Source organism: Parasteatoda tepidariorum, chromosome 3 (assembly GCF_043381705.1).
Source record: "Parasteatoda tepidariorum isolate YZ-2023 chromosome 3, CAS_Ptep_4.0, whole genome shotgun sequence".
In the NCBI taxonomy this organism is placed as follows: Eukaryota; Metazoa; Arthropoda; class Arachnida; order Araneae; family Theridiidae; genus Parasteatoda; species Parasteatoda tepidariorum.
The window spans coordinates 83,900,690-83,921,863 of record NC_092206.1 but is presented as its reverse complement, the minus strand read 5'-3'; the positions used below and the strand labels follow the sequence as shown (position 1 = coordinate 83,921,863).

Here is a 21,174-nt window from a genome sequence, read left to right as displayed (position 1 = left end):
AAGTTTCTATTGATCTGACATGTATATTCTTGTCTTCCTTGCGTAGTATGTTATTTTTTAAGTATTTACGTAAAAATATTACATTTTCTTTAATCTTTAAATTTTCGCTTTGAGCTGAGTTATTTTCCCACTTGTTATCTTTTAAAACAGTTAATGGGTTAATATGCATGTGTTAAGTAGAGCTGTGAATTTCCCAGAAAGGAGAAAAAAAAATGGTTGCAAAATTAATATCAAACTTATTTTCAAGAGAAGTAAACAGGGTTCTTGCTGTCCTAAAATGTCCTAAAAAAGTGCTAAAATTTTTTCCCAACTTTTTTAGGGCCTAAAAAGTGCTAAAATTTCTTCTGAGTGCTAAAAAAGTGCTAAATATTTTTTATTTTGGCACCTTGAAAAATTTTTTGACCGGTCGGATTCCTTAAATCGGTTTCCCTAAATCCTTAAATTCTGTTGCCTTCGGCTCTTCTGCTGCCTCCATCTTTTTAGAAGATTCTTGGGCTTTGNGAATTTCCTATCATTGAGAAATTTACAGCCTTAATTTAAATTACATGAGAAAAATTAATTACTTAGTATTATTAATTGTTTAGACTTATTAATTAGGAATTACGCAATAAAATTAATCATTGAATTTTTGAAAATAATATATTTAAGAATTATTTATATCTTAATCATTTGAATAAAATCAATGACATCATTTCAAATCATCATGAATAAAGCAATCTGAAGCGTTCCTGTAATAAGATTTTTACATATTTTGTAATTGAAGTTTTTGAAATTTTAACTTAATGGAATCAACAACTAAACTAAAAGTCATTGTGATGAAGCTTATATTGGTAAAAGTATTTGTACTGAAACTAATTTTTATAATGAGCTATGTAAATTGATGTAACTTAAGTTGTACATAGAAATATTCACCACAAGTAATATTGGAAATGTATTATATGGGACACAAAATCAAATCAAAAGTTGCTGCTGACTCTTTTTTCCGATGCAGGAACCAGAGCCAGTGGAGTTAACCGAAATTGTTAAAACCACTGCCAGTTAGAAAGAGCAGTTCTCCAGTATCAAATGTCAGACAACAGATGTTTCTTCTTAGTTCTCTTTTTGTGTGTAAACCGACATTTTAATAATTTTATTTAATCATTTGTAAGTAGTGTGTCTTATTTCATAACCCTTCATCCTAGTACATGAAAATCAGATGACTAGATCAAAAGCTTTTAAGGTGTTCTGTTTTTTTATTATTTTTATTTTCCCACTTTTATTTTTAATTAAAACATTGTTTTCAAAAACTAATTGGCATATATAAAGTAAGTCCTTCAAACCATTAAAACTTCATTGTAATATATGAAAATCAGATCATTTTATCTAAAGTTTTGAAGGTATTCTGTTTATTTAATTTCCACACTATATTAATCAATACTCGAAAACAACACAAAGTTCTTCTTTGGAATAGTTTATTCTTTTAAACTTAAATCCATGTTCTTTACATAAATATCGATTTATAAAAAATAGTCATGCATACACTATAGGGTTTCAATACACACAGTAAAGATACATAATTTATGTTGTAGACACACTCTTTATGATTTCATGATACCTTTTATCCATGGTAGATAGTTTGGAATTTTGGTGTAGAAACCATATTTGTTGGCCTTTCCACAGCCTTCACCCCAGCTTACGATACCAAGCAAATACCATCTGTCTTCGTGTGACATTAAAAACGGGCCCCCACTATCTCCATGGCAAGCATCCCCTAATATCTCTTGAGCATATCCGGCACAAAACATGTTTCGGCTGACCTACAAATAATAAGACACCTAGTTATTGTTGAGTAAACATTTAAAGATAATTTAATTGAGTTTTTATTGTTGCACAAAAAAACAAAACAAACATCTGTTATCCAAGGCACAATTTACTTAAATAGGGTCGCCTAGAATGAAATTAGTAGAAAAAAAAGGCAAAGTTGGTTGATGGCTTAAAGAACTATATTATTAATCAAAGTATGCTCCTGTATTTTTGCTACATCTTTGCCATGTAAACTGCTGGCAAGTCCATAGCGATAAATTCTGGTGGAGGTGAGGTAATGAATGCATGTAAGGCCAGTTTTACATTATTCTCGAAATTAAATTGTTTTCCTAATAAAAGATTTTTCAAATTTGAATAGTGGTGGTAGTTATTGGGGACTAGGTCCAGTGAGTACAAATGATCACAAAGAAGTTCTAATTTCTGTTGTTTTACCATAGCCATTTGAGCAGTGTGTGGTTTGGCAATGTCATACGATAAGACGGCGACAAGAGAAAATCTGCTGAACCAATCTATTTTGTTTGTATCATTTCATCGAGTTAGTTGCAGTACATGCCTGTTGTTACGGGAGGTGTCAAGTTTTATAGGATCATAATGGGTCACATTTGCACTAAATCACTTAATGCTCATCAGTTTTTTTTGTTGTCTAATATTCTGTTTTAGTTTTGGAGAGTGTTTTGGTGATCCATCCTCTTTTAACTAGCACTAAAGCCAACAACACTAGAACCAAATACACTATTTATGTTTTGCATGGTTTGCAATGCCCTAATTTCAAGTAAAAACTCATATCTCATAATAGTGGGATTATCCTATCATTTCATTTTAAATAATATAAATTTAAAAAAAAATGATTTAGTGTTTCTTTAGAGCTTGCAAAGATTTGTATATATAGCTTTTAAACAAAAGGGGAAAAAAAACGGTAAATTCAAATAAGACAATGTCAAATAATGAGGTATTAAATTTTCCTTAGCCAACCTACAAATTTCATTCTTGATGACCTAATAACTTATATTTATAATGAGAGTAACTGAACCAATGGTCACAAGTGTAAACGGTGACAGAAATCGCAAAAATAAACTACTTGAGAGAATACATTACGTCATACGCCATTAATTTTTCGGTTTTTGTTTTTTCCTATTTAAACAAATGTATGTAAATAAAACGTTTATTCTTTGTACTTTTTCTGACCTGAGCCTCCGAGTATTAATTGACACCACTTTGACACTTGTGAAATCATATATAAGAATTATTCTTGTAATTTTTTTCAGAAATTTGTGATAGGATAGTATTAACATATTTATTTTAGAATCATTTAGATAAACTAGACTGAAAAAGTAATTATATTAAGGAACTGTTAAAAAAAATTGGATTAAAATATTTTCAAATTGTTGCAAAATATTGTAAGTTATATTGAATATTAGCCCTTTTAAGAGTCATCCTGTTATCTGATTAACTCAGTTCTTGATTTGTTTTGAGAGGATTGAATAATCAGAATTGTAATGCATACTTATATTTTTTTTTCTCATTTGTAGTTCAATTTTATTAAAGTTAATGGTTAATTCTATTCTATTCAATTATTGAACTGATATTAGAAGTTTCTTTAAACTAATGTTTATAACAAAGTGAATTTTTAAAATTTTTCTTAAATTTTATTTGTAAGTTTAGTATTTTTTGTAGAAAAATATTTTAGTAAATGAATTTTTTTGTCAAAACGCAAATTTTTTTCTTGTGCAAAAAAGAAAATTTTTTGCATTTTTATCGATTGGAGGTCTGTGAAAATTGTAGTTGTGTTAAAAATGTGTTAATTATCAAACGTGTTTTTATTCAGTCATATCCAAGTACTTATAAATGTTAATCTTTTATACTGTATTTGATAAAGTTGGACTTAAATGTCGTTTTTACTTCATATTGTGATATTTTTCTTCTATGTGGCTTTTTACTCATGTTTTTCAAGTTGGTTGCTTGTTTTAAAAGTGTTTGAACTGTTGTATGTTTACTTGATGTTTTCTCACTGTTCTCTGTGGATAAGAGCTACTGAATATCTATTCAACTAGTTTTTTTGATGAATGGAAACATTATTTAATACCAAAAATTGTCATATTTAGAGCTTACTCTTAACTGCAGCTAGCTTCTCAAAAAATGTTTCATGATAACTTATTTATTTGTGAATGTTTAAGACATCATTTGATAAGTTTATTCTAAATTAATGTTTTAATTTCAAAAGTTGTACTAGATTAGGCTTAATAAATTAATTTATGTACATTTTATTATTATTATAAAGGATAATTTTAAATCTTTAAAAATTGAGGAAGAATGGTTTGGTTTATTTTGTCTTATTATTAATCCTTATTAATTTTGTTTCATTGTCAAACAAATTTAGTTTTTATATTTTTGTAATAAATCATTGTAAATTATTTAAATGTTATCTTGTTTTAAATACATAAATTTTGCTAACATTTAAATTGAAGTTTATTTTTATTGACTGATTTTCCTTTTAATCTCTTTATTTCTTATCAATCGAAGTTAATTTTCTTTGTATTTTTTCTAAGGCAATAATTTTATATTATGTGCTGATTCAAACCAAATTTCTTTCTATTTTAAAACTTTCTTTATAGTAGAATTAAATATTTTTTCCGTTCCACTATAAGTGCCACTAATTTAATTAAGTCTATTTTCATTTGGTATGTTTGAATAAGAAAAAAATGATTAAAGTATTTTTACAAGTATATTTAGTACAGAATAATTGGAATATCATTACTTGATTTTAAATATTTTAATATAGCACTTTTTTTGGGTACTTTATTTATGCTCTTAAATTAAGTTTTAATATTTTTTTATTAAAAACTAATAACCATTTATTCTATTTAATACTTCGTGATATTAAGGTAATATTTTTCCTGAAAATATTTGATTGTTGAATTGGATTTGATAGTATTAAAATAATGAATTCATATTGAATTTGAATCTGGTGCAAATTATAGATTGATTTTAAGGCATTATCTTTTTGATACTTTAAATCTTACATAATTTGATATTAGTATATTTTTGCATTATTGTAATAAATGTACAAAATAAAAATTGTATAATTTCTAAACGTTTTAAATATTTTCTCTTCTTTAAAATGTGTTTTGGTGCCACAAATTAATTGTTCATGTTGCCAGGATTGTTTTCATGATTGTTATTCAGGATTGTTTTATTTAAAACAACACAATATCTTTTTAGTTTATTAGGGGGGGGGGTTACACTAAGACATTTTAAAGTTAAACTTTTCACAGTGTTAACTTAGAAGTAAGCCTCAACCTAATTTCGAAGTTTACTATTTATTTCACAGAACAATTGGTTTAGAGTGATTTCAAGTTGAAACTTAATCTTTCGTGTAAACACTGAAGCTCTTAAGAGATTTGGCCACACTAAAATGCCAAGGACTTAAATTTCATAGGAATTCTAATTTTGTTTAAACAGTATTTCCGATCCATATATTTCCTGGTTGTTGCCGACACTCATTTTACGATATTTATTATTTTAGGTTGCCATATAGAAGGGGTGGCCAAGCTCCTACATAGTCGAGCCATTTTTCAAAATTTAAAATTTTTCGTGAGCCGCAATTAAATACGTATTTCAAAGGTATGCAAAAAAGGTATTAAATTTTTTTTTTACATAAATTATGTTTATTGAAAATATATAAGTAAAAGTACAAAATATGTGTATTGAACTTAAAATTAAACGCATTTATTTTACTTCTCTTGATAATTCTTTAAAATTTAGTGAATAATTGGTGGCAACACTTCTCAGCTATTCTTTGAGATGCTTGTTAGTTAATACTGATCTGTGTTTGGATTTTAATAATTTTAAAGTGGAATAAAATTATTCACTTGAGTACGTTGTTCCGAATATTGAAATCATTCGACAAGCAGCCCAAGATACTTCAAATCTGGTACAAATTTCCAAAAATCTGTAATCGACGTCAATTTATATTTTAATTGTAGAGCTTGATCTTCTTGCACCTCAATTAGTTCTAATTCTCCCGAAGTTTTTTGTGTCATAATTATATTGGAAATGGAAAACTCACCTTAAATTGAACAACGTTGCACTTTCATATTAGTTCTCGGTAATTTAAAAAAACATTTTGAAACACGTACGGAACGATAATAATTTTTTAAAATATAATAGCATAAAAAGGAAAAAGAAACTCGGGTACATTCATTAAGAGCCACAAATAATCCTTCAAAGAGCCGCATGTGGCTCGCGAGTCGCAGGTTGACCACCCCTGCCATATAGAGTAGTAAAAAGTAAACGTTTCTACTTGCCGTGTAATTTGTAGATTCTTTACAAGTCTTCTGATCAACAATGGGTAGTCGAATTTCTTGGAGGTATCTTGGCGACGGTCCGGACTCTTTCAATTTCCCCCATCCTATAACTGTTCCCATCCGAACCTCTTGCGATGACCTTCCGTTCGGAGACAGAAACATTTCGCCCATTTCTCTGTCCCCGAGGCATATGGGCAAAATGTAATCTGTGAATTTGACGTGGTCTCGTAGACGAATCATTGCCAGGTCGTTGTCGAATGTCAACTTGTTGAAAGCTGGATGTATCACAATGGACGACTGGTCAGCTATGCTTGTTTTGAATTCTTCCACTTCCTCGTGTTCTCTGTCGTATTTACCGACCTTAATGACGACTCGATCCCATCTGAGGTGTTGATAGTGGACGAAGCAATGAGCTGCTGTCGCTATCCATCGTTCATTCAGCAATGATCCTCCACAGAATGATTTCAGTGTTGGTTCCCATAGCATGACCTAAAGGAATGTGTTCAAAGGATTTCAATGTGAAAAGTATTTTGGTAATACAAGTTTCGTAACACACACGAGGAAAAATTTACACATTGTTAAAAATTTTAAACTAATGTGTTGAAATTTATGTAAATTCTGATTGTCAATAGCATCATACAACTTTCTGAAAGGAATTGGGTGCTTGCAACTCGAGATGAAGAGAATCACTGATACACAAATACGTGACCTGTAACCTCAGCTCCAGTTCATAGTTTTTTTTTTAAATAAATAAAACCAGCGTTGAACAGCAAAACCCAATTTTGAGTTTACGACTACCGTTGTTCAACTCCGCAGCCTTCTAATTTTGAACCCAATCCAGGAGACAAAGGAACTCCTGGATCAAGTATTGGGAGAAATTTGCCTTTGTGGAAAACTTTCTGATGGAACTAACCCGCATTTGACCGCTTTGCGGGAACTAATAGGCAAAGGAACCCGATGATCCGTCTACCACTGAGGATATTTTTAAGTCAGCGCTGTGGTCGGTGCGAGCCGTTTTGAACCCAGTTCGCATCATTGTAAAGCGAACGCTGACGTAATAGGTCACATGTGTGGGTATACGCGATCTTTTTGAAGTGCAAGTACCCAATTACAATTGTGAGGTAAATTTTAATATAATGCTCATTACAATGTCATATAGGACTTGAAAGGCTCACCTAAGACATATGCTAATTTATTATTGTGATCTATAATCAGGCGATCTAAGCAGCAATTGATATGGTCCAGGAAGTAACTTTAGGACATTCCTGTATTAAAAGCAAACAGATTTTAAGATTATTTCCAAGACAGCAGTATACTTACTTGCCATGGATATGCTCCTTTCTTGGTGTTATGGCCTCCAACAATCTTACCATGATCCATAATGGGAATATCATTAGATGGTTTGCCTGCTTTTGGTATTCCACAAACTAAACGGGAAAAACAAAACATTTTTTTAAAAAATATTTGACTGCTTTAGTAAGTTTACTTGAGATAATTATGCAGTTTATTAACTTTTTGGAAAGTATTAGTTTTTTAAAGCTGTATGCCCTTTTTAAAAGTTAATTTAAGGTAGGTACCATAATACCGGTATTTGCTCTTTCCGTGTAATTTAGCGCACTATTAAGATTGCAGAGAAAGGAGACTTTGATATGGTTTTATTAAAAGTCTCATTTCTCAGCAATGTTAGTAGTGTGCTAAATTTCCCGATGTTTCTAATCTTGTTTTTAAGTTATAATTCATATTTCCGGATTACGAAGTATGAGATGGCAACATTTTCGAGATAATATGATTCAACTTGATATCTTAGTATGATTTACTACAATATATTTGCATGATATTGTTTAAAGAACTATGTTACTTTCAACAATGCAGATTTTCGCGATTTTAAAATTGAAAATTTATTTAAAATTTAAATAAAAATGTGAAATAGGTTTTTGAGTATTTCGTAAAATAGGTATGATTGAAATAATGAAAAGGGTGTGCATGAGGTAAAATTGCAAGTGTTGAACTTGTAGTCAAATAAGGTTACTGTTTATTCATTAATAAGAATTATGTATACATACTTTCATCGATTTTGGCTCTTTCGCTGACTTGAAGAAATGCGGAGGCTTTCTTTCGACACTTGGCTATTTCATCATAGGCGACGCAAGAATATATGCCAGCGTCATCCAGGGTGACCCTATCTACGTAAAGCATTCCATTCTTCAGAATCGTAACCCTTCTACTGTTTTCTATGGGCTTTCCATCCTTTTCCCATGTAAACTGTACATTTGTACCAGCAGCTAGGCATTCCATGTAAGCAAATTCTCCCTCAGCAAAGTAGGCGTCTCTCGGGACCTTGCGGAATACTAAAGAAAAAAGAATTATATTGCATGTTATCAAGCAATATTTCATAGCATTAAGCAATATTGCAAGTTAAAAATCGGCTTATTGCAAAAGTTCGTTCCTACTCTGCTTTGCGTAAGAAAATGTTACATGTCCGACGAGGTCGCAGAGGAATGTAGCCTACAAATAATCGGAACAACTAAATTGGAGATATTGGAATCCAAGCAAAACGTTTCTATTTGGTTTGCGGAAAAAGCATTTTTTTCGTTATTTTCTACTACATGTAACAACGTCTTAACGAAAAGAAACAACGTAAGGAAAAAGTCCCTAATAGGAGAAAATATTTTTAAAATTGAGATTAGATCATAACGATTATTATGATGTTCATATTATTACATCAAATGTACACGTGACTGGTATTAATTGTTAGGGATCGGCGAAAAATAAAAGCACCGTACTATTATCGCAATAGATATATATATATATATATATTAACGTATCCGCAAAATCTGGAAAAGTTGCTCCTATGTGGGACAGTGCCAAGACATATAAATACGTAAACTTTAATTGTTATAAACTTGAACCATGGCTTACATGGACTTAGAAAAAAAAAGATCTTTGCGTTTTTTGAAAGGAAGGTTTTGGGAGCCATCTTTGTTGATGTTCTTGACAGTAATAAATTCTGGAGAAAAGTTATAATTTTGAAATGTAAGAATTTTTTAATAATGAGGATATTATTAAATCCGCAAAACTAAGTAGAATGAGATTGGCAGGGCTTCTAATAAGAATGAACTCTGAGCGAACAGCATTGATCGAACAATTTCAATACCACCCCATCAAACAAAGACCAAGAGGTAGTCCCAAAAAAGACTGTGTGGATGAGGACTTTTTCATCCTGAAAGTGAAGAATTGGAAATTAATTTCTGAGAAAAGAGCATATTAAAAGCTTCTAAGGAAGGCCCATGTCCACAAAGGGCTTTCGTGCCATGCTGACTGACATAACAAATAATAAAAGACGTATCGAAGAATTTTCTCGGATTTGATGAGCTTAATGGGATTATATGGGATTTCCCTTTAATAATGATTTTAAAAACTCAACGAAGGAAATTTTTTTTAAACATCATCTTTGCGCGTACTGCAGCGCATGGAAGGCTACTGTTTTTTCAGTGACGACTTCCCACAACATTCAAGTGTGATTTAGATGGTTTTTGGTTGAGTCCACCATCTCTTCTTCGGCTACAATAGGAGTGTTGCGTACTAAAGGATTATCGAATATTAGATTTTACCCGCATTGCAAAAGAAAAAGAACGTTTAAAGGGAAAGTCCACTTTATTTATCTAACCTTTGTCAAATCAGTTTTTTGTATATTAAGTCTTCTACAAAATAACTTAAATTAAAAATAGAAATTTAGTGCGTGAAGAAATTAAAACTGCCCTTACACTTTTCTTTGAAGAAAAACTTCACAATATCTACATACAAAAAAATATTTTAAAAATGGGCGCAACATTTAGAGACTTTTACAAAAAATGGCTTAAAGCACATTATTGATAAATAAATACTTTTTTTTCTTCATGAAAATGACTTGCATTTCCTTTAGCTTTAAATCAGGCATGAAATTTTGTAATCATCCGTACATTCAATTTTCATGAAAAATTTTGTCAATATTATTAATAAAAATTTCTAACAGCTAGCTTGAGATATTATTTTTCTTCAAATGTAAGTTAAATTCTTTTAAAAAGTCTTTCTGTCTTCTTTATCTAGTTTAGCTTTATTTCTTTTCTTATTTAACAGCTAAAAATATCCGTCTTCGATCCTTATTATTTGAAAACAAATATTCAAAATAATTAATGAAAACGCAAACATTTATAATCACGTTTTAAATATCTTGTAAAATGTAAAATCACGTTTTAAATATCTTAATCGGTGTACTATGCAACCTTTTAATTATATTCACAATAAAGCATTTATGCTATTTAATAGTTTTAGTTAAATATATATATTTTTTAAAAATTATAAACGATAATAATCCATCATGTTTCTGATTACAGCTAAGAGTAGATTTCTGTTTTCGAAGAATTTAATAATGAAAATAACTTAAAAAGTTTTCACGTTCAGGTTAAAAAATTCGTTTAAAAACGTTTCATTTTAAAAAATGCCTAAATTACATTCACCCACCAATGCCACATGCGGACTCATTATTTTTGGTATCACTCTGTGCAACGACAAAAGCACTCTTAGAAATGGACTCTTCTGGAGTGACGATGACGCAAGTGTATTGACCAGTCAGATGGTGGTCCATACTCTGAATCCATAGTGTCTGGTTGGTCAGTACTTTAAGTCCAGGTAGCGGCGTTCCTCCGGACAGGAACTGATCATCTTTTAACCTGTTCATAAAGCAAACCATTGTTATATTGACGTAATAAAATGCAATGTTTTTTTTGGGTAAATATGTGATTGAAACTTACCATCGAACTTTGGCTAGAGGATGCCTTGTGCTGCAACGTAACATGTATGGAGATCCTATCGGTAAAGTTGCGTTTTCTGGATACGTTTCAAATGAAACTTTTCCCATATCAGCTGTTTTTGAAGGTCCTGATATGGAATCTGCAATTTATACAAGACATTAATCGAAAGAATATTGTCGCGTAGAAAGAATAGAATTCACGCTGGCAAGTAGAATATATTTATTAACAAACATCTAGAATGCACAGAACTGAAGCGTTTCAAATGGAAACGGTTTCTTCTATAAATTGTAACTTGATATGCAGTTTAACCCCGTGAGAATAAAATTATAATGCTCGTGCCTCTGTAAACGACTTTTATTTGATGAAAATAAATTAAACTTAAAATTCAAAAGTTAAATTTAGTTCTTTTTTTTTAATGACTAAAAGAAGAGTGATGAAAATAAAATGAAAAAATTTACCTGTGGTATTTGTGAGGAAATTATATCTTAATTTAAAACCAGAGAATTCAGCGAAATCATCTGACTGAAATCTAAGCTCAACTTCATTAGTTTTGGATTGAAGCTCTTTTGGTTCTGACATTTTCCCGCAAAATGTCCCCATGAGTTTGGAATCTAAAAATAAAAAATAAATTTAATTGAAATTAATGATTCATATTTTGGTTTTGTTTTTAAAAAAAATTAAAATGAAATATCTATTTACTACGAAGCTCTTTCGGTTTTGATATTTTCTCGCAAAATGTCCTCATGAGTTTAGAATCTAAAAGTAAAAAAAAAAAAATTTAATTGAAATTAATGATTCGTATTTTGCTTTTAAAAAATTCAAAAAAAAATATCTATTTATTACGAAGATCTTTTGGTTTTGATATTTTCCCTCAAAATGTCCCCATGAGTTTGGAATCTAAAAATAAAAAATAAATTTAATTGAAATTAATGATTCGTATTTTGCTTTTAAAAAATTCAAAAAGAAATATCTATTTATTACGAAGCGCTTTTGGTTTTGATATTTTCCCACAAAATGTCCTCATGAGTTTGGAATCTGAATAAATAATAAAAATAAATACCTAAGTTGATTCGTAAAGTAAAGCGAAATAGACCAATCAAACTATATATAATATCATTATCATTTTTTTTTAAATGTTGGATGAGTAAAAATTTTTTGTTTTATTGTTAAAAATAAACATTTTCATTTAATAAAAGTATGGATATTATTTTTAATATTCACATGCACACGGCGTAATACTTTTGTTTGGGTAGTAATACCTGGAGGTGGGCCATCTTTAATTTGCAGATAATCATACGAACAGTTAGTATCAATTTCCATTTGTAGTGCATCGAATGTTATTGATATCCAGTAGTTTTCAGGTGCTTGCAACCATATGCTACAGTTCGCATTGTTTGGATAATTGGCAGGATAGTTTGGACTTGCAATTGTACCATTCATATCACCGCTTTCCCAGAGACAATCTGCAAAAATCAAAATCAGTTAAATATCCGTCGTAATATGTTTCCAAAATATATTGTTTCAACTACGGTTCAATAGTTCGTCTGAATGTTTGCAATCCTCCAAGATATATTTGAAGGTAACAAATATGCGAAAAAGATGAGAACTTTTGACTTCGCACAGTTCTTTGTTTTGTAATTGAGGGAAATATCAACATTTCTCAAGAAAAATTTTAATACTTTTTTGATATTGTATGATATAGTTTCGATTAGTGCATTAACAGGGCTTAAATATAACAGTTGTAACTACTTGGATAGGAGGAAGCTCCGTCGTTGTATGAAATGATGCTCTTTTGCGAATAAAATACTATTTTCATAACAGTTACTCATGACTGTTAGGTTATGTTTAGTCTATCTTTAGCCAACACCGTCTATATGCTTGTTCTAGAAATGTGCAAAATTTCAATATGAAGAAAAGCCACAGTTTCGAAAAAAATGGAAAGCTTTTATGGTCTTATATTTCAATACTGAATAATCACTCCAATGCTATATTATCATAAAAAGTCATAAAAATTTGAAAAAAATGAGAATTCGGCATTGATTTTGATAATTTTCGTGTAGGTGGAAGAATGTCGCCAAATTGGCGGTTTTTAAAAAAGGTTTAATAACCTAAAATATTTAAGTTATTTGTTCGTTCTAAAGCTCAGATAATTCTTCACGGAAAAATGACATACAAAATTAAAAATTATAGCTTTCGTTCAAGTGCAAGGCACGTTAACTGTGGCTTTTTTATTTTTCTTGGCGAAAGAGCTTCGAAAAGCCATGGTAAGAATATATTAAATTACATTTCGAATAAACCAAGAGTTTGAAAAACGTGTTATGTTGTCGGTTTGAATCGAAAGTTATTTTGTGAAGATTTAAAATAATGCGGTTTTGGAGGAAAGATTTTTGTAAACAGCTCTAGCATATTTCTAGCTATTTCCTTGAACTTATTTTCTCACACTCACTGAAATGTTAACAGGTTTTTCCGTAAGTTAAAATTTTAATAGTTTCAATCGACAGTCATTCTCGTAACTCTCAGTTATTGGGCTTGGTTTTCCATCAAGCTATATCAAATTTAGGGTCAGATTAAATTGAGGTAGTTGGGAATTTGGAGTTGGAATTATAAGAGAAAGAATTTATATTCTCAGAAAAACCATCAACTTTGACCTATAATATTAGTATTTTGAATCATTTAAATAAAAAGTTAGAAACCAAAAACAAGCAAAACGAAATTCTAAAGATCTGTAAGATAAAAATTTATGAAAATGAATATGTATGATGAAGATATGTATGATATATAAGATAAAGTATTTTCTGCACCTTAATAAGGAGTTAAATCGAACCCTATTCGCGCTCAGGTTGAACCAAAGTATCCTGTATTAAGTACGATAATATGGTTTCATTTAGTCCCATATGAAGGAGGTAAAAATTTGCTCAAGTTGAAGAAAAGTATCATGTAATTAAGTGTAATAAATACGATAATATGGTTCCCTTTTGCGCCATATGAAGGTGACTAAACATTTGCTCACGTTGAACTAAATTATTCTGTAATCAAGTGTAATAAGTACGATATTATGATTCCATTTAGTACTGTGTGAAAGTAGCAACAAATTTGAGTAGGTTTGATCAAATTATATTGTAATCAAGTGTAAGTACGATAATATGGTTTCATTTAGTACCGTATGAAGGAGGCAAATATTTGCTCAAGTTGAAGAGAAGTATCATGTAATCAAGTGTAATAAGTACGTTAATATGGTACCATTTAGTACCGTCTGAAGATGGCAAAAAAATAGGAACGGAAGTGTGGTTCAACACACTCCAAAACTTTTAACAGGTTAGAGTACCTCAGGCCATTACTTATTAGAATTTTTATAACTTTTTTTTAGCTCTAAAAATTTAAATGGTTGGATAATACTTACCACCCGTCATGATACTCCTGGTATCAATTGCTGAGTAATGTGCCCTGTATCCTTTTCTATTGACAGATTCATCAGAGTGGAAATGAAGCAACATAGTATTGCTTGAAGATTCGAAAATCATATCACCCTGGCGTCGGCATATTTGACCCATAAGAGGAGAATCTAAAGATGATATATATATTAACAAAACGTATCTCGATTCTTAAAAAATATTTTTGTGCGTTAAATTTGCTGAGATTCTTACTTCTTGTAGCACCGTCATATATTTGAACATAGTCATATGTGCAATTTTCCCCATATTCGAGTTCCAATGAATCGAAGTTTAACTTAATTTTCTTGTCTGGGTTGACTGTTATGAGGGTCCAGCAATCTGTTTTGTCGGGGTAATTGTTGGGAAACCCTGGACTTCTTATGGTGCCTGAAGATTCTGTTAAGGATGCTTTGCAATCTGAAAGCAATTTCTGATAAAATTAATTTTCAATGCGGTGTACTCCTTCGCTCATTTGTAATTTGCAATTTTCATTGCAACACAACTAAAATTAAATAAATCGGTAATTTCTTTATGTTCGTAAAAAAAAAAATAAAAAAACAAAGTAATCAAAGTAAAACAAAGCACAACTGAAAATTTCTTCTCGTAATGTTTTGTGTCGACATTGAAGTATTTCTGTATATTATTGACAGAATCAAACTATTTATGAACCTATTCCGTTTGTGTGTATCTTTAGTTTTTTTAAATTTATTTTTATTAATTTTATTCTTTTATATTTTGCTTTCGAACTCAAATTCCTCATTTGTGAGCTTATGCATTTTAGTCGAAGAAAAGTTGTTAATACGACAGATCATTTCAATAGGAAACTTTTATTGTGATGATATTACTTATAACTTAGAAAACTGGTTTGAATGTTTTTTTTTAAAATCTACTATTATAAACGCTGCTTTCTGTTGTATTGACTTTATTCTTGACCGAGTTTCGTGCTCTAGCAGTATTTGCAGAGGTTGTTTCAAGTCCCGGTAGATGATTCGTTTTTAATGATTTTGGATTTTTTTTGCTTACAGCATCTTGATACGTATTTTTTAATATAATTATTTGTTTTTTTTTATGACGAAAAATTTGTTTACAAATGGTAGCAGTTGCTCTGCTTTGGGTGCACTACGGTCGCACTCCTAATTTGTTATCTGAAATTAAGATGTTTAAATTCCTCGAAGACACTTCACGTCGAATTCAATAGAGTAATGTGTTATAAGGAAAAGATTGAAAAAAAAAAAGAAAATAGTAACGTTCATATATAATAGTAAAAATAAAAATATCCAGAAGGAAAAAGATTGCTATAAATAGTCACGTTCTGCTCTGACGTCAAATATTTTCTGTAGCATTTTTTATTTTTTAGGAGAAATGGTGAATTAACGTTAAACTGTTGTCTAGTTAGCAATCAAACTTTTTGCATTTATTATCAGTTTAATTCGTAATAATAGTAACAATAATAAAAAAATTCTAATATGAATGATATTGTAAAGTAAAAATCATTCCCAGCACAGCCTGATTTAGATCAAGAGGTCATAGATTTAAAGGTTCCACAATTTCGAGACCGATGTTATGATTATGGCAATGTCGTTAGCAGTTCACAAATCACATTTTCTTCCCAGTCAAGCCAGTATCCATCTATCTGGAGCTGGGTACAGTTCAAGCCATCACTGAGAATCGAATCCTAGTCCTTGGCAGCTCAATGCTTTTAACCATTGAACCATTGGATTTCGAGTTATTTTAAACATTATAAAAATTATAGATTTAGATTTCTGCAATTCTTGGCCTAATATATATTTTACCGTAAATATTCTGTATTAGAGAGATTTTGCAAATCGTTACGGTGGTCACTAACTCTAACGTTAATGCTAGTTGCGCTTCACAGTCCATACGCGAAAATTTCAGCCACAAATCGTGATGGCGCTAAGGAGTAAGATCGTTACGGTTTGAGTAAGACAAACGTAATGCAAAAGCTTTCTAATTGCTTATTGGTGATCGAAATGGGCAACAGGTGGCGCAAAGCAGAACTCTTCATCTATAGTAACACTTTACATGATTTCGTCATTAGCGCGTGGACAGTCATAGGAGAAGGAAGTACGTTGGTTTCTGCCTTAGTATTCAAATAGATTTAAAACATTAAAGTTAAGAAATTAAATGGAATTCAAAACTGCATTAAACATAGTTCTGAAAGAAAGTGTCGTAGAAATTTCAGGAAATTTTTTTTAACAATTGAACACGAAAAATGTTATGGAAAGGAAAAATATCGTAGCACATTCCCATACAACTGAGAAGAAGAGGAGAGGGAAAAGGGAGGGACACGACACGGAATCGGTCTTCCCAGATGGTGTATTCGAGTGTTGCTATCACGAATTATTTTAAGTATGGCATCTCGAATAATTTACTATATTCTCTAATAAAAATAAATTAATTTAATCTTTGACTATGCTTCCAATCACGGTTTTGTAATGAATTCGTTCTCAAAATCATTTTCGTGCTACTGACTAAGAAAATATTCTCTAACATTTTGTTTTTTTTTATAAGCTGCTGGTTGTGCAGCTGTTTATTAATGCTCTTTATTACAACTGAAAACTGAAAAATTGTTATTGATCTAAATTTTGAATAGTACCTCCTGCACTCTGAGTGAAGTAGTCAATGGAAAAACCTCTATCTTCGTATACTGGATCAGAATGGAAGACTAAGAGAAGAGTTGAGGAGTTTGTCTTCAGAACCCTATCTTTGATATTTCCGCAGAAAGGACCAAGGGATGGAGCCAGGGTTGTTGCTCCAAGATATACCTGCAAGTAGTCTAATCTGAAATAAATATAACCTTTATTACTTACTTAGATTACTATCTAAACTATTTGGTGGAACTAACCAAGTACGAGTAAACGCATAAAAAAATTAAACAAAAACTAATAGCGATGCTCAGGTACAAGTCGGAACTAAATGAGTTGCCCTTTAGCAATTAATCATATCTTTGAGACATATGTTTGTTAGGGCAGATGAAATCACGATGATTCCATTCACTGTCTGCTTTGTTGTGACGCACTAAGTGATTCACTGGTAAAAGGAAACAAGTTCCGGTTTACCGTCGGATATGACACCATAAGCGCCTTGTCCAATAATAGACTATCTATACATAGCTTCATCAATGCAAGTGTGAAGACGTTTTAGTTATTTGTTTTTATAAAGTTTAAATGAATAACGAAACCATTTGCGTTTTAGCAGTTAGTTCAGCGATTTTATTTTAACTGACAAAAATTTTCGAAAACTGAAGTTATTGCAATTTATAATAATATTGTTGCAACTTTTGAAATTAATAATAATAAAATAAAAGTCAATTCTATAATGTTTAATTATAATTTTCGATTCGGAAGTTGAAATTTTTTTTTCTCACTAAAGCAATCTCTTAATTTAAAGAAAAGAAGTCAAATTAAATGAGAAAAAGATTATAAAACTATAGAAGTAAACAAGCTTTAGATTGTTAGGTGCTAAAAGAATGATTGCGAATAAGTAAAATCTCCAATGCCTTGCCAGATATTTTAAGCGGGCTGAATATTCAAATCTGTCACCGACCCGCCCACTCATAACCATCTAGATATGATGGTTATGGCCCACTTCGGCGACGAGCACGTCATCAGTGATGACTCCTAGTCGTCACCAAGCTAGTCACGGTGACCCGAATCGACTCGATTGCGGTACCCCTAAAGCCAACAATTATCCCGTTGATTGTTGATGCTATTGGCAATCAGTTAATTAAGTGACGCACGATTGTAAGCTGCTCAATTTAAAGAAAATTAAATGAATGTCAGATTGAACAGTGCTCAAAAAAAAAGTACTGCATTGAATAACTTTTCATCTAATGATCGGATCTTCACGTTCTGGGACTCAATCTTAACGGTTCAAAACGGTGACCTCAAATGTACTAATTAATGAAAGCAAACGTTACTTTAAGTTACGAAATAAGACACAAAAATGTATTTCCTCTGAATAAACATATATATTTTTTCAATGGATACGGATTTCTGACCCCAAAATTAAAGAGCGTAGCCGTTACCTAGGAAATAGGGTCTCAATAGTTAGAGGACTCCAAAGTTTGGACCCTTTAATTTTACTTTTCTCTTATTTCGCTACATCGAGAGAAGATCTTTTACAAAATGCAAAATTTGAGAAAAATTATGATAATGTATAATAATAATATTAACTAGTGCGCTGCTCCCCCTGCTCGCCAACCCCCAAAAATTGCTACGCAATCTTATATGGTTTGCTTTGCAAACCAAGCTCGCTTCTCTCGCTACTAACTTAAGCGCATTGGAAATGCACAAAATTCTAAGAATTAAAAACAATCATTCAAATCCATATAACAACTTAAAAAAAAAAAAAAAACATCTTTTTAGTAAATACTAAGTTATTAAAATAAATTTATCAAAAATTGTCATATAAATTCTCGTCGAATGAATTCGTAATATATAAATTCATGAAAAAAAGCGCTTTCGATAAAATACTAAAATAGAGATCTATCGACAAAGACTACTCACTTCTGCCTAGCTTAACAGTATGAGATTGACGCAGCTGATAGGGTGAATTTCAGAAGAGATTCAGTTTCCGTTTTTAAAAGCGCTATATGCTGAGCCACCTTAGCTAGATTTGGCATGTGACATTTTTAGCGGCAATCATTGGTCGATTTTCTAGCGTTGCCATTCGGGGAGTTGTAATGAGGCTTTNAATAATAGTAATAATAACAGTTCTTGAGAATAGGTTTTGAGAAATCAAATAGTTCTTCACTAGTGGAATAGTTCTTGAGAAATCAAATTTTTAGGAAGTCGTATTTTAAAAGTTGATTTCTCAGGAATTATTTTTACCAATTTCGTTCAAATTTTCTATTTTGTCTTATGAAATGATCTTTTGATATCATGTAAAAATTTATATACCTCATAATTCAAAAATTTTTCGACTATTATTAAACAAAACAGGAAAAATAACAAATAATTATTAAAAATTATTTTTTGCATGGAATTATCTTTCGATAGACGAATCTTATAATTGTGTGCAAAAATTTTTCAACTTGCTCAAAAATTTCTCGAGGTATGACGAGATGCGCAAGAAGTAAAATTAAAGTTAAGGGGTCCGAACTTTGGACCGCTCTCCTGACCAAACTATTGGGACCTCATTCTCTAGACTGCGGATGACCAATATATTTTGAGGGTCAGAGAGTCGAAAAAAAGGTATGTTTATTCACAGGAAGTACTTTTTTGTGATTTCTTTCGTAACTTGCAATATCGTCTGTGCTAATTGATAAGTATATTTGAGGTCACCCCCTCGAACCGTAAATATTGAGATTCAGAAGGTGAAAATCCAATTATTATCCAATCCAATCCAAAAATCCAATGTGAAAGTGAAAATCTAATTATTCAGGATGTTTTTTTTCTTTTTTTTTTTGTACACTTGTTCATCTCTATTGTTGTTATTATCATTAATTCATAAACATTAAAAAGAAAAGAAATGTGCTTATCACATCTTTTTTATCTTCCTGTTTCCAATTCAAGAAAGCAAATATGTTAAAACATGTAGTTCAACAAAATACCGCTTGTTAAAGTAATGGATTTATTATTTTGTTTTTCAATTACAATTATTCCGGTAAATTTTTTAAAATACAAATGAAAAGTGACAAGTGAACTTTGCTCTTTTATTGAGAGATTTATTTTAGTTTTTTAATAATTAAATTTGTTTTAAGTAGAATAGCAACAATAGATTGAATTTGTTAGTACTATTGAAAAAAAAGTTGTCGGAACTAGTCGGATAACTTTATGATGAGATATATCATTTTTGGTGACCATAGATTTTATAACTAACAGTTACAATAAGTTTTTCGATAATTCAGGGTAAATATCGAAATAAATCTTGAAAAATATTTATATAGTACAGTTAAAAAAAATTTCAATTACCTTTTCAAGACTGTTTTTCGCCAGAACTGTATATTATTAAAAGTATCTTAAGTAACATATGTTCTAAATCGTATCTGTGAATATTTTTAAACGAAATCGTTTAAGAAATAAATGGAAGTGAAAAAGAAAATTTTAATTATATATAACTAAAAAGTGTTTTGAATCAATATGTTTATAAAGTACAATGTTTTTAAAATTTTTTTAAATCAAATTTAGCATACAAAGTGTTTTGTATATGCATAACTTTTACACGTAAAATAGGTTTCTTGTGTCCGAAAATTAACATTTTGCTTTTAAGGTCTACTATTCATACGTAAAATTATATTACCTGTATCGAAAATTAAAACTTCACTTTTAAAGTTCATAATTATACTATCCATGTAAATAAATAGTGTTTCATAGCATTTTTGAAGAATTAATTTTTTTTTAATAATGATGTGTCAAAACTTTAATTCGAGTGATAAATAAGAATATAATAATTTAGTTCACACTATAGTGTAAGCAAAAAAAATCTTTACACTAATAGATTGATGACTAGAATTGATTCAGGGGCGGATCTACTTAAGGGCTTTTTGGGCTGCAGCCCAGGGCCCCGTGGATACAAAGGGCCCCAGTCCCCACTGAAAACAATAGGTGATATTTTGAATTAAAAAAATATCTAATATTAAAAAATATATATATTATAAGGTTGGCAACCCTGAGATCAATCAACCCATGCATGTGCGCGTCTTTCGAACGGAACGGGGAATTACCCGTCGCTTGTTTTTGGTCAGTGTATTTTTTCGCGTCTATTATGAGGGACTTCCCGCAGCGCCGCTTAACGCCCGTCGCAATTTTGTTTTTTCCCGCACTTCTGTTCTCGTCGTCAAAGTGACTAACTTGTTTAGTTTACTAATAACTGTCTTGACTA

The 21,174-nt window shown here is 30.7% G+C and overlaps 1 protein-coding gene across 2 annotated transcripts in view; it reads right to left on the bottom strand.

The window, feature by feature from the left end:
- Positions 1-1,440: 1,440 nt before the first annotated feature.
- LOC107439355 (mannan-binding lectin serine protease 1) overlaps positions 1,441-21,174 on the bottom strand; it is a 33,002-nt gene continuing 13,268 nt past the window's right edge. For both annotated transcript variants that reach the window (XM_043042427.2, XM_043042425.2), the window contains exons 4-14: positions 16,946-17,130; positions 14,542-14,745; positions 14,298-14,459; positions 12,157-12,360; positions 11,356-11,508; positions 10,898-11,036; positions 10,608-10,816; positions 8,171-8,455; positions 7,428-7,534; positions 6,108-6,596; positions 1,441-1,796 (exon numbers count right to left, since the gene is read on the bottom strand). In XM_043042427.2, coding sequence (XP_042898361.1) covers positions 1,578-1,796; positions 6,108-6,596; positions 7,428-7,534; positions 8,171-8,455; positions 10,608-10,816; positions 10,898-11,036; positions 11,356-11,508; positions 12,157-12,360; positions 14,298-14,459; positions 14,542-14,745; positions 16,946-17,130 — 2,356 coding nt within the window. In that variant the 3' untranslated portion in view covers positions 1,441-1,577. The remainder of the gene's footprint in view (positions 1,797-6,107; positions 6,597-7,427; positions 7,535-8,170; positions 8,456-10,607; positions 10,817-10,897; positions 11,037-11,355; positions 11,509-12,156; positions 12,361-14,297; positions 14,460-14,541; positions 14,746-16,945; positions 17,131-21,174) is intronic.